The 25,318-nt window shown below is 46.3% G+C and overlaps 2 protein-coding genes across 3 annotated transcripts in view; one reads left to right on the top strand and one right to left on the bottom strand.

Annotated features, from left to right (window-relative positions):
* Window positions 1-17,595, bottom strand: part of LOC144158521 (uncharacterized) — a 33,071-nt gene extending 15,476 nt beyond the window's left edge. The window contains exons 1-3 of the mRNA XM_077689427.1: window positions 17,242-17,595; window positions 14,646-14,792; window positions 14,520-14,582 (exon numbers count right to left, since the gene is read on the bottom strand). Coding sequence (XP_077545553.1) covers window positions 14,520-14,582; window positions 14,646-14,727 — 145 coding nt within the window. The 5' untranslated portion in view covers window positions 14,728-14,792; window positions 17,242-17,595. The remainder of the gene's footprint in view (window positions 1-14,519; window positions 14,583-14,645; window positions 14,793-17,241) is intronic.
* A 1,051-nt stretch (window positions 17,596-18,646) lies between these two features.
* Window positions 18,647-25,318, top strand: part of LOC144158522 (uncharacterized) — a 38,169-nt gene continuing 31,497 nt past the window's right edge. For both annotated transcript variants that reach the window (XM_077689428.1, XM_077689429.1), the window contains exons 1-2: window positions 18,647-18,964; window positions 25,171-25,317. In XM_077689428.1, the coding sequence (XP_077545554.1) occupies window positions 25,236-25,317 (82 nt within the window). In that variant the 5' untranslated portion in view covers window positions 18,647-18,964; window positions 25,171-25,235. The remainder of the gene's footprint in view (window positions 18,965-25,170; window position 25,318) is intronic.

The raw sequence follows: 25,318 nt of genomic DNA on the forward strand, positions 1-25,318 counted from the left end.
GGAATGCACTTCAAGGTGCTTTTCCCACATGCGACCACAAATGGACGGCACAGCTCAAGAATAATGGTCTTCTTGTCCTTACTAGGGGAAGTCTTTTTCAAGGAGTCACTGAAAACGCTTCATAGTTGGCTGGCTCGAACATGCATTAAAAATAGCTTTCTCAGTCAGCTCTCCCAATAGCCCAAGAATGGCGAAATAGCCAATAAAGAAAAGTTCTACAACCACAAGAAAAAGTAGCTAAATTTGGCTCTTTATAGCCCGACCTGTCATTCCTGGGGCAATGGGATTTTTTTTCCCATTTATTTCGAAACAGTCGCGAGAAGTCGCAAGAAGTTTGATGCAATTAAATCCCCAAGTATCCACGCAATAGCAAAAAATGCAACAAAACATAATTTGCAAGGTAGTTAGTTCCTTTCTGGTGTGGATAAAAGACAACATGCAACACGATAATCCTTTCTGGTGTGGATAAAAGACAACATGCAACACAATAATGAATATTGAAATGCTTCGACAAACCTGCCTAGCAAAAAAACAACGCGCCTCTTTTCTAGTTTATTAATTGTTGAGGCAAGCCCTCATGTTTTACTTTTCCATTTTATTAGATGCAGGCGCTTGCTATCAGTCCCCGTGCGCATTTCCAAGCTAGCTGGAAATGTGCACGAGAAATGCGCATGGAGCACTTTTGCATGCGATTCGTGAGCGTCGGCATTGCGCGTGCGATTTTTTCACGCCCGCATGCGGCAGTTTCTACCACGCTCAGAAAATGACGCGCGTCGCGCACGGCAGTGGGAGGAGCCTGGCGACTTGCGCCAATGGGGAGGCGCGTGCCTCATGGCGCCGGTTTTGAAGCGCTCGAGACAGCCCGGTCACGGCCGGCTGGTTCCGTCGGCGGTTTTTAGGCTTACTACCCCAGCAGGTATTGCATGGACGTTTTCACTAGCGATGCGGATGATGTTTTATAGTACCGATTTCGCCCACATTATAAGCTCCTTTACCACACAAGCAACTTCGTGCGCGCCTTGAGCGGTGTTTTAGAGAGCGCTTAAAAGTGGTTGCTCGAGCTCCCCACACCACGCGGCCGAAGCCGCCGCCATGTTGCCACGCGTTGCGCAGAGTGCGGGTGCTTACGCGGCGCGTTATCGCAAGCAGAAAACGCTCCATGAGGTTCGTGCTTTAGAGAGACTGGCTGTTTTTCACGGCCCGCTTCACTTGCGGCAGTCCCCTCCGCGAGCCCAACAAGCGAAGCGAGAGCTTGCCGACCGCGTCACGCATGCCGCGAAACGGCGCTCCCGCTGGCTCTCGGAGCGGAGAGGGCCGGCAATAAACGCCACCTAAAACTGCCTATTGTTTATAGCAGGAATTATTGGAAACTACAACAAGGAAAGTTTTTAACCGCGGTACGCCAGCGCTGCAATGACTTGCTTGACGAAAACACTGTATCGGCGGTACAGTGACGGCGCCAACCAAACTCACCGCGGAAAACACGATTACGGGTGCGAGTTATCAACCCGATTTAGTTATAGTACATGTCTAGAGACCACTGCGAAGTAGTGCTTGTAACAGGCTGCACGCGATTGGCGCGACACAAATTTTGGCGCACTTTTGGCACACTTGCTTGCAAAATCGTTGTTTTTTATCAGGATGGCGCAGGATACCTCATTTGGCGCAAATTGGCGCAAGAGTGGCAGCACTGCAAGTGTTTGCATATCCTGGGTGCGGAAAAGGGGCGTGGTCATCGCACGTCACAGCTACCAAAGTGCCCCTAAGGGCCACTTGTAATTACTCTGCTTCAGCATTTGGTTCTTGTTATGAGGGCACGCATGGTGAATCGGAAAATTATTTTTTCACTGTGAGGTTTGCACTGACAGTAATAATCCCTGAAATCGGCTGTAACTGTAAAGCAGTGCCTGCTTGCAAAGCTACTGTTTGATTTTAGGCAGTTTTATTGCCTTTGCGGACGTTGTTCTAAGTTGTGTTACAGTTCTACTTACATCAGGACCATTCGTGAACAGTTTACAACAGTTTCAGTTTCATTCCTGCATCATGGAATTCATGTGTGGCGCTACTACGCAGTTACCGAACTTCAAGCCTACCTGCCATGGCGCCTTAAGCGTCCGCGACTGATCCTCAAAAAAAGCATGCCCGTCATGATCTCATCCAATCCTAACCCGATTTCTGTGATAAGAACTTCCGATGACATTCAAAAGATAACACCCAGTCACCAGATATCTGTTCTAACAAGGAGAGAGCTTCAAACCGGCCTTACGCAGCGCCAGCTGTTTGCCTGCCAGTTTCATTTCCATAGAAGGGTACCTCCGGAGGTCTAGTGTTGCTTATTAGTTGAAATAAGTTTTGTACTGTTTCTTTCAAAAATGTTAGGTGGCACTGCAATGCAGGAGGTTTGCAGTGCTGATCTTTTTTTATCGCGCAACAGCTACTCGGCCAAAGTTTACAGGACACAATCCTAGTGCTTTGCACTTCATCCCTGCAAGCAACGCTACAATAGCGAGCAAGAAGATGAGAATAAAGCACAACTTTATGTTTTGAGAGATAACTGACAGGGAAAATAGACAAGCATCAACCACTGAGTTCCGTTTTCAACTTCATGCATGTTTTTCCATGCATGCTGGTCCCAAAGACTATGCTGGCCATAAATGCAAAGTTAGTCATTGACAAAATGTTTTTACATTACGTTGGGGCAAATAGGTGCCGCTGATAATGTCAAACCGCCAGATTTCTTCTAGGGAACCACCTGAAATTGCACATTTTGAAAGGGAATTTGGGCTTCACCACATGACATGGGCACCATGCATGATATTTTTTTTTTATATCTGGCAAACTGTTCCGCGCCAGTCGACATATTTCTAAGGCGTGTTTTTGAAATGTTGCCTACAAAATGCATATTCTAATATTTTTAGTTTCGGTGGTTTGTTATACACAACTCCTTTTTTGTCATTTTCTTCGACATGACAAAAATTTTGATTTTGATATTTTGTTTCCCAACCATGGTGTATGAAAACAAAAAAAAAATTGGTGTTATTGGAACGGCCGTTAAATTATCCGCATTTTGTGTTCCTGTAAGTAGTGCCTAACCAATTTTGTTCCCAGAAAAAAAATGTTTTCTGGGACCCCTCAAAATCGGTGAATTTTCTCGCAGTCCCGAGTAACTTGCGAACAAATTTTCGTAATAGGTGAATCATCACAGGACTACAAGGTAGCACATGATAACTGCATGCAAATCATCCTAAAATCCTGAGTCATTATTTACCCCTTCCTCCCCCAACCCCACGAACCTCACATTCATTGAAAAGTGAGGGGCATGCTTTTCAAACCGAGCAAAAATTAGAGAAAGGTTAGCAGATATGCGTTTTTTCATTCATCAATCAAGGCTTCACCAGATATACACTAAGCTTTATCGCCGAGATGTTACTTCGGGTGCAAGAGTTGTAAAACAGTGTTTCCCTGTCTGTGAAATCCACTAATCAATGCGACAAAGAAGAAATATGGACCGCAAAACTGCAGCCCAAATAAACGCCTTCCAAAGAAAATGCCACTTCTTCAACACAACTGTATATAGGTGCCGACAATAGGAAGGGGCCATCAGCAGTTGAACTGTAATATCCATGTGGGTGCTGCACATCATGATACGAAAGCATAGTGATCCCTTGTTCTCCTGACATTCACTGAGGGGATCTATCTGATGAGTGCTATACCGTGTGTCATTCAAAGATATCCCCCAGCCGCTGTGTGGGCTGCGCTGTCATTAAAATCTGAAAAGTAGGGGCAAAGAGCATTCACAGAGGTAATCACTTCGCAGTGTGCATGTGCTTGCGGCCGCACAGTGCTTTTACAGATGAAGGGGCTGTAGAAATGAGTTCGGATAAAGCAAATAAGGTTTTTGTGTAATCACATCTCACAGTGGACCTTTTTCCTGTAGCCATCTGCACATGCGCAGGCTCCTGGTGCGCCAATCTCAGGAGTCACCTTGGGAATATAAACGAACGAGCAATCCTCAGCTTGATGCTCGAGGGCGGCTGTGCTTCCTAGAACTGCAGGCCTTTATTTCCTCCTTTTGGACAGGTCGTGCAAAGTTCGTACGTGCACACAAAAAGGCTTAGTAAGAAAGAAGCAAACTCATTTCAGGCCGACCATGTAGCAAGCTCATGGCTCTCAGCGAGGGAGTAACAAAGATGCTAAGAGTAAAAAGGCACTTAACCCACTACAGATTAGTCTCGACAATATGCACCTACTGCTGTAGATCCATGTGAAAAATATGGGAATGATGGGTGGGTGCGGCAGGGACTAAGGACGAGAATGTTTTGTGCACGAGGTTTCCGAGCATGAGACTTTTGCAAGCATGCTTGACTGTCATTCCTTAGTTCGCCGTGTCGGCTGGTAGGATCGATACAGGAAAAAGGTCCCTTGTTTCAAAAGGCCGTGTGTTCGATGGGTCTCTTTAATCAAATGCTACTGTTATGTAACCTACTAATTCCGTATTTAGACATGGGCATTATTAATTTTTTGAAACTTATAACACTAAGACTGCGTCCATTTTCCACCTGATATCCCTTGGATGTTGCAGTACAGTTAAAACCTGATCTACCAAAGTCACTGGGAACCGTGGTTTGCTCCACTAAATCGAAAACTTCGTAAAATCGAGGCTGTTATTTTACAAGCAGTTGATTCCAGAAATTCAATTAATTGATTGATTATGAAATGTAACGTGCCGACGCTACACAGGCAATGAGGCGTGCCGCAATGGAGGGCTCCGGATTAATTTTGACCACCTGGGGATCTTTAAAGTGCACTGAAATCTCAAACACATGGGTGTTTTCGCTTTTTGTCTCCATGAGAAAGACAGCCATCGTCCATAAATTTGATGTCTGAAGGAAGGCTGCAGCTAGAATGACATCGTAATTGTGGCAGTCATGGCGCTCCTCTGCCCAAATTTAGCAATGGGCTAAGAAACCGCAGTAAAAATAAGAGCCAGCTGGGACTTACCCTAAAGTCATCGCACCCCAGAAGATGCCCAGAACACAGCGCTTTTTGTTCTACTACTTCCCCACTGAGTGGAACGTTCTAGGCTCTCATATCATTGGACCACGTAAACAGGGCTTCCTCCCACTTCTTATTCAGGGTTGTCTGAGGTTCTTTTCCTTCGATGCAATTCCAGACAAAGTGGCGCCGATGACAGCATCTTTTTCCTCCAAGACCACAGAAAGAGTGTTGGCCGGAATGCCGTGATCTGCAGCTGCGGGACTGCTGAGTTTTCCTCGTGGGGCGTCGAAAAATTAAACTAAATGCCACGTTATTTTGTCTTCCATTGAACAATATAATCTTCTTGGCATTCTAATGAAGTACATTCGAAATTGCTCCTTTTTAAATACATCTGTTTTTTAAAATACCTCATTAAATTCGGAATGGTGCTGAATCTATTTCGTTAGTTTGAGCTAATAAAAGCGTTCTTTTAGGCACCTGCGAAGAAATTTGAAGTAGTTCGTTAGATCACAAAATTTGTAAGATCAGGTTTCGTTAGATCAAATTTTGACTGTATTTTGCTTATACAGTCTATGCCCGTTACAACGGACCCTCTGAATCAGGAAAAAAACGTCCGCTGTAGCCGAAGTATGCAGTATCCGACCGGGAGGGGGGGGGGTATGAGCTTTTAAGTGGGAGTACCGGCACTTGCAAAAGGCCAAGCACGTGCGGTCAAGCGTGTAAAGATGCATAATAACCTGAGCAAATAAAGCAAGAATATAACTAGGCGCAACTATTAACCAGCTATAAAACATCATTCGTGGCCATCTGAATTAGCTAGGCTCTTTTAAATCCCTCTATGACGAGGCAGGTTTTCCCGAAATCGTTCCTCGATCAAACCGGATTGCTGCCTGACGCTCCCCCGAGGCAGCTTCCAAATTTATAACGAATTTAGTCAGGTCATTGAAACAGCTGTAACGAAATAATCTGATGACGGCCAGCTGTGAAATCGAAAGTTAGACCAGTTGGCCTGCGCACGGTTACCGGCAGATTGCACGCAATGGATTGGAAACAACCCCCCTACTTGAGGCATAACTTACTTTTTCGCCGAACGGAACAAGAACGATGCATGCGTTGGAATAATAAAGACCGAACTTCACTAAACCAGAGCTTTTATTACATAAAAAAACTGATGAGGGCAGACTCGCCTCCGAGTGCACCACTTTGAGTATTCAATAGCCCTGTTTTAATCTTACCGGAGTCGCGTTTATCGGCAGCGGCCTTGTTTTTGACGGTAGAGCGGACCGTCTGCTTAGACAGGCCTGTATGGCGATGTTGGCCTGTTTTTCCCCATGTTCGGCCACGTAAATAACGCTTAATTTATCCGACAGTGAAATCAGCTACCCTGCCGCTTATGCCGCTGGTCACACAAAAAAAAGCCACTGCCACTGGCGCGGCTTGGCTGCGCCAACGACCCGGCTTCCAGCAATGTTGCCAGACATAAAAGTTTTCTTGCCAAAATTAATAAAAGAAAACCATATTGGGTGCCGGCCCCACGTAAGTCCGCTATAAACATTCAGTTGAAACAATTTTCGCCTAAAATTTAGTCTGCTGTAGCCGATAGTCTGCTCTAGCAAGGTCCGTTATGAGCGTAGTCAACTCCATTCAAAATGCATGGGGACTAGACAAACCAATAGAAATAGCCTGATGTAACCGAAAGACCGTTGTTGCCGGATCCGCTGTAACGAGCGTAGACTGTACTTTTTTTAACACCCTTTTTTGTTAGTCCTACCCATACTTGATTATGCAGCAGTGATCTGAGATCCATTTACTCAAATTAACATTCATAAAGTAGAAAAAATACAAAGAAGAGCAGTTCGCTTCATATATAACAGTTATGGACGCATCTCGGTAACTGAACTGTTAGTCAGAGCTAACTTACCCTCAATTTCAGAAAGAAACCGCATATCCCGTTTATATATAATTACCAATTAATTAATGGGCATTACAAGATAGATATTGGTAAAATTATTTCATTTTCTTCAGGTTACGCCACTAGACAACGCCATATTCGTATAATAACTCCATTCCGTACCCGCAATAATTGCTTCAAATATTCTTTTTTCCCTAGAACTGTGCAGGATTGGAATAGTTTAAATACCCTTCAAGTTACAAAACAATCTTTAGCATCCTTTGCTGCTGGTCTAGAAAAGCAGAGAAAATAATTTTACTTCTGTGCTAGCTTGGTTTTCTTTTCATAAAATGAGACTGATGTTTCATCTGTACAATTTTTGTTATGTTTGATTACGTTTGTAAAACGCAAGTGACGTTTCTTTTTTTTTTACTTGTGTTATATGGCTGCCTACTTTGTGAAATGTGAGTGACTTCCATTTGTTTGCCTGCTGTTATATGCTAATATTTCCGTCTTTTGTATCCACCTGCGAAAATCCCTCCAGGGGATTACAGTACCCATAAATAAATAAATAAATAAATAAATAAATCACAGTTAAAGTAAAGAAAAAGAAATGGGATTGAGCTGGCCACGTTGATGAATCGACAACCGCTAGACCACCAGAGTAACAGAGTGGATACCGAGAGACGAGTCTAGAAGGGAAAATCCAAAAACCCGATGGAGGGACGAATTAACGATATCTTTGGGCAAAAAATGGACTTGAGCAGCGCAAGACAGGAGCCGTTGGAGGTCATTGGGAGAAGCCTTAGTCCTGCAGCAGACCTGAAAACGCGGTTGATGATGATTTTTATATTCTATAAGCATTATTGTGTTTCCATGCTGCTTATGTATCCACTCCTAGAAGGGCATGGGTAGGGAATGCAGCATGTGAAAATGAATAAAAAACAAATTTTTCCCTTTTTTTTGACAGCCAGAACTCACACAATGTTGCCAACATACCAGTTAAGGCGCTTTCAGTGTTACAAAGCATACACGAGGCTACTGTGTTCCAACCACCTACAGAACATGTAATGGCCCCATGTTTCTCCTAGTATTTGGACCGTTACCGATGGATAGCAACCCCACTCCTGGTTGATGGGCGTGGGTGAGAGGTGGCACGACATTATCAGTATGTGAAGAATCATTACTTAATGGTTGAAAGAATGCGAGCCTCAAATATTTGCTCTTCCTCTAGCTTGTACGTTACGCTCCCAGCCTCCTTCCTGAAATGCTCTCAACACTCAAAATCAAACAAAAAAAGCTCCAAAGGGAAATTTCGCTTTCAATTTACCTAGCTGTAAAGTTGTTGGTTCATTATTCACTATCTGCAGGTGCTTTAACATTTTTGTACCGTATTTTCCGGTGTATAGGTCGCGGTTTTTTTCTGAAATTTTCGTTGGTGCGTCTTATCCACCGGTGCGACTTATTTATGGAAGAATTCCGGTTCGCGGCGGCCGCGCGTGGGCAGCGCACGTTAGGAGACACAGCTCTATGGTCAAAATGAATCCGAAGCCCACTGCTACTGTTTCTCATAGCCCATATGTCGCTTCAGGACATTAAATCAAAGAATTAGGAGTTTATTCCAGTCGAAAACAATGACAATGGCCTGCGACATCTGCGCGCCACTTTCTTCCATGCGCAGTAACTACAGTTCAGAATAAATTCAAAGTAATATCATACTGGGTAGCCAAAATAAAATGCAGCTTATAAATTATCACAGAGAGTTACTCTGAAGGAGGTAAATGTGCTGCTAATTTTTAAAATGACAGCTTGCTGATAAGTTTCGATTTTCAGGCCGCTTCCGGTCGCGTCACTTCCGTCCGCCATGACACCTTTATTGCGCTGATTTACGACAGCACGCAGAAGACGCGCGACGTTTGGAGAGGTGGCCAAATGGGTCTTTGACTCTTGGGACTCCATTTCTACAAGAGCAGTTGTAGCCGGGTTCATAAAGGCCGGAATGATCCGTTCCGCGAGTGGTGACGATGTTGGCGAAGAAGATATCAGTGAGTCGGAGGGTGATAGCGATGTACTGGCGGAATTCCCACTTGAAGTTGCTGAATTGTTTGTTAGCGAGTCGGAGGAAGAAGACTTAGATGGTTTTGCCTAACGCTGTTTTTAAGTACATGCCATTTGTGTGTATCAATAAATCATTTTTGAGAACTTTGTTCTGTCAAGACTTTGGACGGGAGATGCACGTGTCTAGCCCTCCTCACCGGGCGATGCGTTGATAGGCGGCGGCCGCCGCAACCATGTACTTTCGCCGCTCTTTCTAACGATCTGATTCACTGTGAGTTTACCTAATTAACAAGTGCGTCTCATACACCGGTGCGACTTATATACGTTTTTTTCGGAAAAACTGTCATTTTGAGGGGGGTGCGACTTATACAAAGGTGCGACTTATAGACCGGAAAATACGGTAAGCACAAATGTTGCTTGCTGACTAATGTGTGTCGGATATTTTTGAGCCAAGCAGGTAGTGCCCTGTTGTCATGTAAACTGTGGGGAGGCACAGCTTCTTTAACACTCTACAACACCTGCTTTCTTCCTGTGTGGCAGGACGTTTGCCTGGAGGTAAATGCCTACTGAAAACTTTCGCTGCCCTCACCTCACCCAAGATCTCCACATGCTTTGACATACGAGTTTTTATGAAAACTACTTTATCTGCACGATTGTAGCGCACCTACAATTGCAACACACCGGTAAGTTTACGCAGACAAATTTGAAGAAATAATTTGACGCCAATTCTACCATGTAGATGTAAAAGTCATAACACCACGTACCTTGGATAGGATATTTTAGATGCGACTGCATCTCATTCACTCGCCTTGTCTCTCCATACGGCGTTGTCCTTCCACACCCCTCCCCCTACACTATAAAAAAAATAATAGTTAGCGGTGCCCGGTTTCGATCCCACGACCCTGTGGGCAGAAGGCGAGGTACATGGTGCTCTTCCCACTGCGCCACAAAACGGAGAAAGAATCAAATGCTACGAACGTGCCTTATATCCTTGACTCATTCAAACTACGTCAAGATGCTACTGATACAACGCATGATGGAGCAATGATTAACACTTGCAATAAAAGAAAAGAAGCTCCCACTTACAGCAACAATGATGGCGTAAAGGTCGTTACGACAGCGAAGCCCCAAGTATACCACTTAGAGAGATTGACCAAGATTGGCCAATAAAACATAATAATCATAAAACATAATAATCATACGCGTTCCCGACACGTTTCACGCGATTGCAGAATCATTCCAACGGAAACATAAAGTGAACCCCACGATGCATCGCATCTACACAGGGTTGCCCTCGCGGGGAGGTGGGCGCAATTTTTTTGATGACTGCAACTGTGGCAGCAAAACTACGCCGTGCTTCTCAAAGTTGCTCATCCAGCTATTGTTGGCATTAAAACTGAAGTAGAGAACACTGAAAGTGCCTGTGATTTCAAGTGCCTTGACCTTCATAATTTTAATGTGACGGGCTGTTGGTTCATTCGCTGCTCATTTATAAATTCAACCTGAAAATCTGAATTTATCGATGTCTGTGCTCAGGGCTAGCGAAGCTTGGCATGAAAACATGATTCGGCTTTGTACATGCCACTGTCAATTTTTCACCGTGTCTCCGGGACACCCAGTGTGAATGATGCTCTTCGGTACCCCTGACTGGCAGAAAGTGAAACTACCATGTGCTTGTTAGACGCTCAATTGTAATACACCCCTTGAGAGCCATAACGACTGAAGCACGGTGCTAATTGTAGCAGCAGAATAATGTGCAACAGCTGGCTAACGTATTCCCATTGCGAAATTGGTGCACCATATTTTACTCGAGTACAAATTGGTGCACCATATTTTACTCGAGTACATTACCTTGATAGACTGCTTTGTATTAGATTGGGTTAATTTCGGAAACAGTTCATGGCTGTGGCAGTGCTGCTGGCTCTTATAGCCGATTTTAGTGCTGAGCTCGATTGTAGCATGCATACTAATTTGAAGACTACTTCAAGCAATAAGAAAGGTGCAAATTACAATCGTGCTAATAGAGTTGAACCTCGATATAACGAACCTGGATTTAACGAAATTAGCGATGTAAGGAATTTTGTCAAGTTTTCTATCAATATTTTGCAAAATGCATGTATTATCTCGATTTTACGAAGTAATTTCGCGCGGTGCTTCCGAACTTAACGAAGTCACGGCAAGAAAGCAAGAATGAAATTCCGGTCGAGGCATGTTTTATTTTGCCCCTCAGAGCCTACATTGAAAACATTCAGTACTCGCATTAACTCTAACAGGCTAAAAGAAAAGAAAAGCTGTGAAATATGCGGTTGACAATTAGAAGTGATGAAAGAAGCTGCTCAAACCGCTAGCGGTCATGGACAGTTTAATAATGCTTCTACCATTTTGACGTCTCCATCGTTGCCTATGCTAGCGCCCTCTATGCTTAGGCCGCCGAAGCCTACTTCAAGCTTTTTTCTATGCGTCCTTGTTCACGGTGCTGCTGTTCTCGTTTGTGCTCGCTGATAACCATATTAATATTTTGTTCACGCATCATTAGGTGAGTCTTGTAAGCAACATGAGCACTCCAAGGGAAATAAAAGTGTTCCGAACAAGAAACTGAGGAAGTGTCAGTGAAACCGACGGCCACCGAAGTGATGAATGCTATCGACGTTCTGCAGAGGCATGCAGGCTCACGCGAATGTTAAAATGAGCATGCCGTATTAGCGCTGTCAGCATACGAGTGTCACGTAAAGCCCACCCTGGTCACGAAACGCCAAGCACTGCTTACACTTCTTCACTACGGCTTGAACATCGAGTTTCTTTAAGGCTCATTAGGAATAAAAGTAATTGCTTAATCGAATTTGGCCGGAAGAACTTTAGTGTAAGCTTTCCGCTTTAGCGGGAGCATGTAAGCGCTGCTCCAAACAATGAAGCGGTCCGCATGTACTCCGCTCAACTCGTAATCATGGCTTTATCTCGAGTGTCGTGGTTGCATCACACGCCCATACTGCAGGGCCTTTGTACATGAAAAAAGTGTTTCGAATGTTTCATAGCACCCTTCCGCTGTTGGCCTGCCGCACCCCTCAATGCCGCACCTAAGCCTACCACTGACTGGACGAAAAGAGGCGTAACTTTGAACCAGCACCTCGCCGGGGTGAAGTTCACGGGGCATGGACACGGGTTCAATTGACCAACAGCGGCGTTTAGTACCGTATAAACCGGAATATATGTTGAGTTTTTTTCCAAAAAATCCGAACAAAAGTCACCTCTCATCTTGTATAGCGGTCAGTGGCAGAATGTAAACCGTTGCCTGGCAACAATATGCAAGAGCAGTCCGTCGCCATCACCATTCGTGTCGGACTGCTCTCTCGCACTATCAGGCCTTTATTTGATTTCGCTTTTCTCTAGTTTTTCGTCTTTTACTCGTCTATTGTGCCTGCGTGCGTACATTTCTGTACGTCTCTGTTCCGAGATGAGTGGCGGCAATCGACGCCAGTTCACCGCGGCGTTTAAGCTGACGGCCATCGAGTCACCGAGCAGAATGGGAATATGGCGGCGCAACGCCAGTTAGGCGTTTCGGAGAAAAGTGTGCGGTACTGGCGGAGCCAGAAAGCTAAGCTATGCGCATGCAAGCCCCGAAACCGATCGTTCCATGGACGTCAAGTGGTGCACCCTAAGTTGGAGAACAAAGTGGCGGACTTCGTCCGGGAACTTCCGGGAACTTCGCACACGATCGCTCTGGAGGCCATGCGCGGACCGGCTCTGCGAACTGTACAATGAGTGGATAGCCGGCGACAACAAAAAGACCAATACGGGCTGGTTGCGACCGCGTCAAGCTGGGTCTCCTTCTCTGGGCTGTCGCTGCCCGACGACATGGTAACACGAGCGTTCAGGAAGTGCTCCATCAGCGACGCACCTGATTGCATGGAAGATGACAATGCAAAGCAGTCATCCTCGGATGACTCTGAGAGCTCGGACGAGTGACTTCGGCAGGCATAGTGAGTGGCAGTGACGGACGGGCGTCGAAAATAAATATGGACATTGTGAGTGCGCTTCGGTGCCAAATTATTTTCATTTTGTCAACTTTTCCCACCTCAAGGTAGGGGGTCGACCTATAATCCGGTTTATACGGTAGTGACCGAAATGAAAAAAAAGAAAGAAAAGTGGACCCCTAGTCCGCTATCATATTTAATGAGGCGTTGCAGAAAAAGGCGTTGCGGTTTTTTGACGACACATGAACTATCGTCGGCTATCCGAATTGCATTGAGTGTTACATAATTTTCGCGGCCAGTTTTAGTACACATTTTGCTTTAAGTGAAGAGGTAACTACATAGCAGTGGGTTTTGAAACCTCAATAACTGGTTAAATGAACTGCAAAATCAAAACCTCGATTTTACGAAATTCGCGATTTAACAAAATTTGTGCCCCCAAGTACGACTTCATTATATCGAGGTTTAACTGTACAACATTCACGCCTGCGATTTAGCAAGCAAGAATATACGAATTTGAAATAATAAAGTAAGTAAAACCTTTCATTGCTTGTAACCTTGAGATGGAAACTTTACACAAAGGCACAACTGCAGCTGATTATTTTGTAGCTACAACTACCACGCTTGTAATTTTCAATCAGAAGCCCGAAATCCTTGCGACATGTGCTCATGGGAAGACTGGGATCTTTACTGACACGTCGCTTCCAAAACCACATACTATCAGCGACATGTTTGGAACAATTTATATTCCACACTTAAAAAATCTTCATGGCTTCTGGATACCGCCATGAACAGAGCATAACAAAAACTTTTTTTTAACCGTGTTGCCCACCCCACACATTTCATGCAATGCCCATACAAAAAGAAAAAAAATGGACGCGTGTCTGCCCATTTCGCTGCAAATGACAACAAAAGACGATAGTCAACCGGCGCCACTTCCAAGTAAATGCCCCTCATCTCTTTCCTTCATGCTGTTTCTCTCTCATCTCGTTCTTTGCACGATAACACGCTAGCGGTTTGCACAAGTCAATCTAAATTGACAGCGTTCCACTGCTTCCAATCGGGAGCATCGATGCCAGTGCTGCCGTATGGCAGAGACGCACGCGAATCGGGGCACCCTACTACAATGTTTATAGAACCACGTTGCCCTACTCCACGAGTGTTCACAGTGGGACGTGGAACCTATCTAGTGGAACTTTTTGTTGCTATTGCCATTTGATTTTAAATGCCGCCAGGAGCTATAGTAGTACAGGCAAGAGCAGGCAACTATTTTTAGCAGTTGATGTAGTATTTCATTAGCTATCACAAAAACCAAAGATCTGTGAATTTTTTAATTAAAGAACACTGCAAATATTACTTTTGCATTAATTTTCTGCCATATTTCCCTAATGGTTTGTTCTTGTTCAACAATGTTGACAAGTATGAACATTGACATGGGACTTAGACATTTAGATTCGGCTATGGGTATACAACACGATTTCGCAGCTTCGGTTTCACTTTGGTTGGGTGGCTGCATAGAGTCACAAACACAGACAGACAGACCAAAATTTCTGCGTTTAGGTAGCCCAAGACAGACTATCTTCTTTAAAAACATCCACTCTAACCTGGAAAATCCTTTTCTGTTTGGGAGCTGGCACTGATGAAGAACGTCAGAGCGCACTGTGCATCTGCAAAGAAAATTCAGTCCGTATTGCATTCAGATTTGCAGTCACACCAAACAAGGCAGGTACCTTTAGCGCTGGTAGTAATGGCAGTTTGTGTCTTTTTGTGGCTGCAGAATACATCCCTGTTGGAAGCAGCATACACAGACATTGCCACAGCACAGCTCTTGGGCGTCGAAGATGTTGATGTTCTGCCCGTTGTCGGTGTTGTGCCTCCTGGAGACAAATAAAACACATAAATTTACACACACTAAAAAGATTGCCTGTCAGCTTATTGCCAGTTTCACATCCAACGATTATTGACATACCACTGACCACAAGACAGCCTTCTGCAAACACTGATAAACAAATCATCCAGATCACTAGCAGATTACCATAAAGTTAGTGCAGTAAGCAATGAAAATGAGACATGTCGGAGCTCTTCAGCAGTTCTCCCACATCTTAAAAAGAACATGAACACAACCAGCGAGAAATGATGCAGGACACGAGAAGAAAAACAAAAACATGCCGCTGGTACTTCTTGTGTCCTGAGTCTTTTTTTAGCTGGTTCTTTTCTGTACAGCATGAACAAACTTCCCCCATTTTGCTCTCTTAAAAAAAGCACTGATCTTGAGCACTCGATAACAATTCGTGAGCCTGATGCAGGGGTGGAACAGGGTAGATGGGTTTGGGAGCAGTCCTGGAAGCAGGCAAAATTGCCTTTTGTAGCTGGCTTGGAGCAGCCAGAAAGGCCATTTGGCAGGGGGCTGGCACAGGCTGTTGTGCCAGCCCCCTGCCAATTAACTTTAATCTCTGTATCTACTATATCTGGCATTCTACCATGCACTAGAACCTACTGCGAACCAGGAACGCGGTTGTACTATATCTGGAAATTCACAATATGCAGAGTTATCTAACTTAAGCCCCAGCGAGTGCGTCGCGTTATCAAAGTTCACAAGATAAACCTCACGTGCAATGTCGAAGGAGATCAGACAACAGGCCTCGCTTCGTGTCTGCTAGACGACATTGTTAAGCGAACTCACAGTGGCATTCCATAAAAGACGGCGTTTGCTTGCCTTTTGTTTTATCGAACAGCAGTTTCTGTGCTTGCGAAGCAGAACATAGCTTTATGTTTGCCTGGCGTGTGGTTGCGATGTGAATGAATGTACACCATAGACTAAATAATCAGAGCATGTTAAAAGGCATAGTTAATACTGAACCATCCTCCACACAAATGAAGCTAACCCCAAAGTTAACAGCCGAAAATCAGTAATTACCTCGCAAGAAAGGCGAACTGAATTAATAAACGAGGGCAAAGCGTCCAAGAGCCTGACTTTTAAATACATGCAGCAGCATGTATTGTCAAAAATGGCCGACCAAATAGGTCAACTAAGAAAATGCCAATCGAAAATGGTCGACTAAATTGATTCATTGTAGGGTTTAACGCGACGACACAACGCAGGTGATGAGGCATGCTGTAGTGGAAGGCTCCGGACTTACTTTGACAATCTGTAGATCTTTAACGTTCATCAAAATCTCGTGCACATGGGAGTTTTTGCTTTTCCCCTCCATCAGAAAAGCGGGCCTCCACGGCCGGGAAGCGAACCCGCATCCTCGTGCTCAGCAGCACAACGCCTTAGCCACTGCTGCAGATTGGTCAACTCAACTGAAGTTCACCCCCAATAAACTGCAACTTTTCATGCTAATACTACTCTGTTTTCCATCTGTTTGCGATGTGACAAAAACATTTCACCCACTTTCAGCAATTTTCCAGTGGCCAGTGGCAGAGGCCAGCACTGACAATCAAAAACCGTGCAAATGCGACACAAATAGATCCAAAGTTAAGGCGCAGGAGGAGCATAGTGCCTGTGGCATGACAGCTAAGCAAAAGCCAGTTTCTATTGCCGCTCATAACCTTGATGAAACCGCAACCATAACCTTTACAAAACCGCATTGAAATAAAAAACACTGTTTCAGCCAAGTTTATGGGGAGTGGGCCTCAAGGCGGTCTATTTCCCAGATCAATTTGGGCTCTGCGGCACTGGACGGCGCTGGTAAATGAGTTTGGCACAATGGGGGTGGTTCGGCACGGGGTTTTGGAGGTTAACAAGTTTGGTGCTGAATGGCGCAGCTGTTCCACTCCTGCTGATGCTATACCGCTCACACAAACTTGGCTTCATGATAGTGTTTTTGACAACGAATTTGTGCCGCCAGCATTCTGAGCATACAGACGAGACCTGATTCCAGAGGCAGGGACATTGCCCTACTCACAATGTAGCATCCCTCCAATTACGGATGCCGCAGGCATTGAGTCTCTGCAGTGTAAACTGCCTTGCGATGGCCTGTGCCTAGTGATTGCAGTTGTTTACACGCCACAGGGGCTGCTCTGACAGTGTTAGAAAGCCTTGGCATGACCAGAGCAGAGATAGCCAGCCACAACAGCATTTGGGCTCTGATTTTATTTCAAGCCAGCGTGAGAGCACGAGCCTGCGCTCGTGCCGAGCACCTGAATTCGTCGTCGTGGCACGGCGGGGCCTTGTTGCGGTGTTTGCTACAGCCTTAAGAAGCACATTACCTCTATAGACCCTTTGCAAAAAAGGCGGGCCACACTGAGATACAGGAAAAGGTTCGCGAGAAAGCGCAACGGCGGAGACGCTACAAATACCGCCAGCGAAGGCAGACAGACCTTTTCAGCAGCAGCCGTTGCAGCCCAGGGAGGCGCTTCCACAGAAATCACGAGGTCCCCCGCCGTTTTGGCAGGCGCGCACAACTTGTCCGGGCGCGGTAAGGCCACGACGGGTGACAAAGCCCTGCGTGCGCAGGACACTAGCATGGGGTACTTTTCTGAACTCTGCCTTCCCGCGCTGACGACGTTCACACACGCATGATCGGCAGGACTAAAATACCGCACATAGCCACGCGATGCTCAGTAGAACTACGCAGAACCATGCAGCGCAAACTCTTGACCCCAACAAAAGCACAGAACGGGGAGACAAAAGGCAGGAGCAGTGTCCAAAGCACGCTACATGTAGTGATGCCTCCCATATTTGCTTTGTCCTGCGTTGGAGGGCCGCCTGTGGCGCTACGCGCGTATGTTCCAACTACGTAAAAACGCTCTGATGTTCCAGTGGCACTTGTCGGCCTGTTTTTGACGTGAAGGAAGAAAACAGTTTTTTTTAACTCGTAAAGCCAAGAAGTGAACATATAAACTCCGTGGTTGCAAGTAGAGCCCCTTGCGTTGCACAATAGTGAAATGCGAACAACGGAGCGCACAGCCTCCGACGCTTGCTGCACCGTCTAGCTGCGAAGTCAGTAAACTGCGCGCATGCGCATTTCTTCGAGAGCGTTTGAGAGTGGCCTATATTTATGTCAAATGCTTGATCAAGAAGCGACCCCTGTCGTTTATTTGGAGGTGTCTTTTCACGCTGCATCGCCACTGAGCAGGGTGATCGTTGAAGGGCATCATGCTAGCTGCAATCAGCCTCCTGCGCGCTTGACTCCCGAATGTAGTCGATAACAGTATGCTCAGTGGCGACAGAGCATAAGAAGACGCCCCAAAATAAATGACCGGGCGTCCATTCTTTATCAAGCATTTCCACTAACAGTAGGCCACACTCTCAAACGCTCTCAAAGAACTACCCATGCGCGCCGTTTACTGACAGCGCAACCAAACGGTGCGGCATGCGTCGGAGGCTGTGTGCTCCGTTGTTCGTATTTCTTTTAATCCACCCTGTACGAGAAAGGAAGTACTTGGAAGCGTTGCAACTACACTCTAATTGCAACTTACTTAGGGGCTTTAATTGCAACGAAAGAGTTTCTCAAGAGGTAAGCTAGTGAGTAAGTCTATGCTTGCAAGTGCAACCGTTGGTGTTTCTTTCTCTATTGTACAACGCAGTAGGACTATGCTTACTTAGTGTCGTCCCGAGTTAAAAACTGTTTTCTTCCTTCACGTTAAAAACAGCCCGACAAGTCGCACTGGAACATCAGAGCCTTTTTACGTAGTTGGAACATACGCGCGGAGCGCCGCAGACGGCCCTCCAATGCAGGACAGATCAACGATGGGAGGTTTCACTTTCACTAGGTGGAGCATGCGTTGGACATTGCCACCAGTTGCCACTGCCTTGTGTTCGTGTGGAACGTTGCGCTGCATGGTTCTGCGTAGTTCTACTGAGCATCGCGTGGCCCTGTGCGGTATTTTAGTGCTGGCGATCATGCGTGTGTGGACGTCGTCAGCGCGGGAAGGCAGAGTTGAGAAAAGTACCCCATGCTAGTGCCCTCCGCACGTAGGGCTTTGTCGCCAGTGCGGCCTTACCGCGCGCGGTCAAGTTGTGTGCGCGTGCAAAACGCCCTTGAACCTCGTCACTTCTGCGGAAACACCTCCTTGGGCTGCCACGGCTGCTGCTGAAAAGGTCTGTCTGCCTTCGCCGGCGGCATTTGTCTAGTCTCCGTCCTTGCGGTCTGTCTCTATCCTCTGATCCCGTATCGAGCGTCCAGTGTGCACTGCTTCTGGCAGCTCGTCTGGCTTCGTCAACAGCATGCATGCGTGTCGCCCCCCTGACGGCCACCCTTCGACCGCAGTCATCTCCAGTCGTGCCTGTAGTAAGGCGGAGGGACGTGTTGGGGTAGTAATATAGCATCCTCGATTAACCGCACCGGTGCGCACCGGTGCGCCTTTTCATCCTCGATAAACCGCACCGGTGCGCACCATCTGTCCTCGATAAACTGGGGCGCACCGTCGCGGGGCAGTTTTTCGTTGCCCCGTCGCGCACCGTGAGAGTCGCCGTCTGCTGCAGCGACGGCGCATAGGTACAGTGAATTGCAGCATCGATGCACTCGTGTGAAGGCGGAACGGGCTGTATATTGTTGCTGACAAGCATGAATTGCTTGCGAATTAATCAGACAGCGATGCGACGGGCTCATAACGGGCGTAATAAGGGCCGGAGATTGAAACTCAGGACGCAAACTTCGTGTACTGCAAAGAAGGCTGAATGCATGGCCAGCCATTTGGAGCTTTGCATTCGTTTCGTTCGATTGAATTACACGAAGTTACCTAGACCACGAAGACCTATATGCTTTGCTGTGGCGGAAGGTCTGAACATAACAGGCACTTGCGTTATGGCTCTCACAACGAAGATGGGAAGCAGCTTGAAGGCAGCTGTTTAGTGGAAGCGGTGAAGTACGTTGTCGCGCATGTGTGACGGATATGGCTTGCGTGTACATATAATCATTAGCTTTCAACAAATATCACACAAGTATCACTTTGTAGTGGCGCTGTGTCATATTACGCTGTTTTTTATCCACTTGTGAACGTTTTGATGAGTTGATTGATTGATTGATTGTAAGCGCTAACCACATGGAGCGATTTTTCCAGCGACGCGACGAGCGACGCGACTAGGATCCGCAGTCGCCGAACCGAAGTCGCTCGCCGAGGCAACCACATGACAGCGACGGCTCGAGCGACTGAGCATGCGACTGAGGATGGCGATTTCAATGTTTCCGCACTGCGCATAGTAACGCGCTTGGTACGCTGGATGTTTGCAAACATTTTTTTTGTTCATTTGTCATAAAAAGCATGACTAAAAAGTATTACGCCTTTCTACCTTGCTTTTTGCACTCCATTGCATCTCTAAAACTGGTTTGGGTTAGCGATAGCGCACGCTTTTCCTTCTGCGCCTCGTTTCTCGGCTCCAACATGAACGCCGTGAAGAATTCGCTTTCTTGACGTCGTTTTTCCCACACGGGTCTCACCCAGTGTGAGCGGGAGCCTTCTTGCTTCTGCTTCAGCGTGTACTCAAGCTTTGCCACGCAAAGCTTTCTTTGCCGCTGCACCGCAAACGTCGTCTGCGTGGATCTTCCCCCCGTTCTCTTTAAACCGGAGGTTGCGTGCTTACGTAGGGGCTCTCCTATTGGCTAGTCGCTGAGGCCACTTCCGGGAGGCGAGTGACTGTTTCTGGCGACCCAGAACCGAGTGATTCGATGAGCGACTTGGTGCGCGGCGAAAAGTAGTTCGTCGCTAGTCGCGTCGCGCCCCAAGTCGCTCGCAAAATCGCTCCATGTGGTTGGGGCTGTAGGGTTTAACGCGCCGATGCAACGCGGGCGATGAGGCGCGCCGTAGTGGAGGGCTCCAAATTAATTTTGACCACATGGGGATCTTTAACGTGCGCCGAAATCTCATACACACGGGCGTTTTTGCTTTTCACCTCCATCAGAAAAGCGGCCGGGAATCGAACTTGCGACCTCGTGCTCAGCAGCGCAACGGCTTAGCCACTGAGCCACCGCGGCGGGTGTTTTGATGAGTTGCTTCACAGCTTAAAGGGACAGTCAACCGATTTTTGTCGAGTATATGTTCGCTGTCCCAAACGAAAGGGAATCACTTCAAACACCTCAATCCGAAACGGTTTTGCTGATAGCGTCCGAGAACTTTTGAAATCGGAATTTTTAGATCTACGAGCCGAATGTGTCCTCTCGAAAAATAATGCTGGCAACCAAGACATACAGTAGCGCGGCAACATACTTTTGTCTGCATGCGATATGAAAAACGATATTTAAAAACTTGTCCCCAGCTACAAAAAGTGTGAATCAGAGGCATTCTTAGTCCTTTTTTTTTTTTTTAATTCAACAGTCTATTTTGCACGGATGCGCCATCTGTTGGGATAGACCAGTGATTCTCAAATGGGGTTCCGCGGACCCCCCGGGGTCCGCGAAGCCTACCTCAAAGCTTTTACTCCCGCCATTCTTTTCTCGATCTTGCCAGCACTTTCTTGCAATGCAATAAGGTGGCTTTGCCGCATTACATGTACGTTTAGTTTCTCCGCGTAGCTCTATTTTAACATCTGCTTTTTGCACGACACGCCAGCTATGAGAAGGAAAAAAGCAGACACAGAAGATGCAACATATAGGTGTTTAAAAGAATTTTAGATTCAAGACCAGATTGTTTAACATGGTGCGCATCGTCATTAGCATCAACCATAAAAGGCGGGCATCGAATAAGTCTGTGGGCTACGTAAGCTGCAAGTAGAAATTGTTTGGCATTATGACACCAAACAGCATATGCTCCATCGTGGGGTCCCCCATCACTTTCGCAAGCCCAAAAGGGGTCCCCGGGGCAGTCACGGTTGAGAACCACTGGGATAGGCGATAGGTAGAACCTGGCTTCATGTTGTGGAGGTCGGAAGTTAGATTCTCCCCGGGTGCGACCTTTTTTTTTAAGCTGTCGTTGGCGTATTTGGAAACTGAAATCAAATATTTTGGCAGAACAAATGCTCAGACTCAGGCAGACTCGTCTAAACTCATTCACTGGGTCTGTTTACTGAACACTGCCGTTGATTTGGGCATGGGGGCTCAGTTAGCCACACTAGGAGCAACCCGGCGACGGCGGGCGGCGTGTCATAAAAATTTTCAAAATAATGCTTAAAAATACATATACAATTGAAACTTATACAAATACTTGTGTTAAAAGGTTTTCAATAGGTAAATAAACGTTTCAGCAGTTACAGTAGCTGCTAGGTTTGCAGGTCACGTGACAGGGACACATATTGTAGTGTCAATTTTCGACACTACGAACCGCCACCCTTCCGATTTTGGAAAGTTTACTGCCAAATTAAAATTATTTCCGCCAATTTGTTTATAAATTGCTTGTAGTTACTGGGCTATATAAAACGCTGGCTTTCATATGAGCTAGAGAACATCCGCGTGACAAAAATCGGTTGTCCGTCCGTTTAAGAGATGGCGCTCGGGTAGAACCGCTCAGTTTGTCCTCGAACAAAGCACCGTGCCGGAGCGCACCGTCGTTGGGCACCGTGCACCGCGCCGGTTTTGGGGGCAACCCCGGTGCGTGTTTATCGAGGATGCTATTAACAGCACGGGTGCATGTCGACCCCCTGACGGCCACCCTTTGGCTGCAGTCATCTCTAGTCGTGCCTGTAGTGAAGCGGAGGGGACATGTTGGGGTAGTCAGTTGGTTGACATTCAGTCCGTTGAAATCATCGTGTCGGAACAAAAAGTAAAGCATCACTGCATGTAACCATACCATTTGCCATGAGGTACGCTGCAGTGCTTGTGCTTGGTGCCTTATAATGCTACAATAGCACTAGCAGCGTATACAAAACAACAAAAATATCTCTTTATGATGCTGCAGACTGGTCAAGCAATTGGCCAAACTGTGTAACCACAACGGCGTTCCTGCACGACGCTTCCTTTATCATGGAGTCGTCGCGTTAACCACCAGTGTTGCCACCGCTGAATGCTCAGTGTGGCCCGCCTTTTTGCAAAGTGTCTATAGAGGTAATGTGCTTCTTGAGGTTGTAGCAAGCATGGCACCAAGGGGCCCCCATCCCACGACGACGAATTCAGGTGCTCCGCACGAGCGCAGGCTCGTGCTCTCACGCTGGCTTGAAATAAAATCAGTTAGAGCCGAAACGATGTTGGGGCTGGCTATCTCTGCGCTGGTCATGCCAAGATTTTCTAACACTGTCAGAGCAGCCCCTGTGGCGTGTAAACAACTGCAATCACTAGGCACAGGCCATTGCAAGGCAGTTTACACTGCAGAGACTCAATGCCTGCTCATCCGTAGTTGGAGGGATGCTACATTTTGAGTAGGGCAATGTCCCTGCCTCTCGAATCAGGTCTCGTCTGTATGCTCAGAATGCTGGCGGCACAAATTCGTTGTCAAAAACACTATCATGAAGCCAAGTTTGTGTGAGTGGTATAGCGTCAGCATGGGTGGAACAGCTGCGCCATTGAGCACCAAACTTGTTTACCTCCAAAACCCTGTCCCGAAACACCCCCATTGTGCCAAACTCTTTTACCAGCGCCGTCCAGCGCTGCAGAGCCCGAATTGATCCGGGAAATAGACCGCCTTGAGGCTCACTCCCCATAAACTTGGCTGAAACATTGTTTTTGTTTTCAATGTGGTTATGGTTGCGGTTTCGTAAAGGTTATGGTTGCGGTTTCATCAAGGTTATGAGCGGCAATAGAAACTGGCTTTTGCTTAGCTGTCATGCCACAGGCACTATGCTCCTCCTGCGCCTTAACTTTGGATCTATTTGTATCGCATTTGCACGGTTTTTGATTGTCAGTGCTGGCCTCTGCCACTGGCCACTGGAAAATTGCTGAAAGTGGGTAAAATGTTTTTGTCACATCGCAAACAGATGGAAAACAGAGTAGTATTAGCATGCAAAGTTGCAGTTTATTGGGGGTGAACTTCAGTTGAGTTGACCAATCTGCAGCAGTGGCTAAGGCGTTGTGCTGCTGAGCACGAGGACGCGGGTTCGCTTCCCGGCCGTGGCGGCCCGCTTTTCTGATGGAGGCGAAAAGCAAAAACTCCCATGTGTACGAGATTTTGAGGAACAATAAAGATCCACAGGTGGTCAAAATTAGTCCGGAGCCCTCCACTACAGCATGCCTCATCACCTGCGTTGTGTCGTCGCGTTAAACCCTACAATCAATCAATTTATTAGACCATTTTTGATGGGCATTTTCTTAGTTCACCTATTTGGTCGAACATTTTTGACAATACATGCTGCTGCATGTATTTAAAAGTCAGGGTCTTGGGCGCTTTGCCCTCGTTTATTAATTCAGTTCTCCTTTCTTGCGAGGTAATTACTGATTTTCGGCTGTTAACTTTGGGGTTAGCTTCATTTGTGTGGAGGATAGTTCAGTATTAATTATGCCTTTTAACATGCTCTCATTATTTAGTCTATGGTGTACATTCATTGACATCGCAACCACACGCCAGGCAAAGATAAAGCTATGTTCTGCTTCGCAAGCACAGAAACTGCTGTTCGATAAAACAAAAGGCACACAAACGCCTTGTTTTACGGAATGCCACTGTGAGTTCGCTTAACAATGTCGTCTAGCAGACACGAAGCAAGGCCTGTTGTCTGATCTCCTTCGACATTGCACGTGAGGTTTATGCTCTGCATATTGTGAATTTCCAGATATAGTACAACCGCGTTCCTGGTTTGCAGTAGGTTCTATTGCATGGTAGAATGCCAGATATAGTAGATGCAGAGATTAAAGTTAATTGGCAGGTGGCTGGCACAGCAGCCTGTGCCAGCCCCCTGCAAAATGGCCTTTCTGGCTGCTCCAAGCCTGCTACAAAAGGCAATTTTGCGTGCTTCCAGGACTGCTCCCAAACCCATCTACCCTGTTCCACCCCTGCATCAGGCTCACGAACTGTTATCGAGTGGTCAAGATCAGTGCTTTTTTTAAGAGAGCAAAATGGGGGGAAGTTTGTTCATGCTGTACAAACAAGAACCAGCTAAAAAAAGTCTCAGGACACAAGAAGTGCCAGCAGCATGTTTGTGTTTTTCTTCTCGTGTCCTGCATCATTTCTCGCTGGTTGTTTTCATGTTCTTTTTAAGATGTGGGAGAACTGCTGAAGAGCTCCAACATGTCTCATTTTCATTGCTTACTGCGCTAACTTTATGGTAATCTGCTACTGATCTGGATGATTTGTTTATCAGTGTTTTATCAGTGTTTGCAGAAGGCTGTCTGGTGGTCAGTGGTCTGTATGTCAATATTCGCTGGATGTGAAACTGGCAATAGGCACACAGGCATTCCTTTTAGTGTGTGTAAATTTATGTGGGGTTGTTTTTTTTTCTTTTTGCTCCAGGAGGCACAACACCGACAACGGACAGAACATCAACATCTTCGACGCCCAAGAGCTGCGTTGTGGCAATGTCTGTGTGTGCTGTTTCCAACAGGGATGTATTCTGCAGCCACCAACAGACACAAACCGCCGTTACTACCAGTGCCAGAGG

This window comes from Haemaphysalis longicornis, unplaced genomic scaffold, assembly GCF_048455015.1.
Source record: "Haemaphysalis longicornis isolate Haplotype H1 unplaced genomic scaffold, Haemaphysalis longicornis Haplotype H1 scaffold_10, whole genome shotgun sequence".
Taxonomy (NCBI): domain Eukaryota; kingdom Metazoa; phylum Arthropoda; class Arachnida; order Ixodida; family Ixodidae; genus Haemaphysalis; species Haemaphysalis longicornis.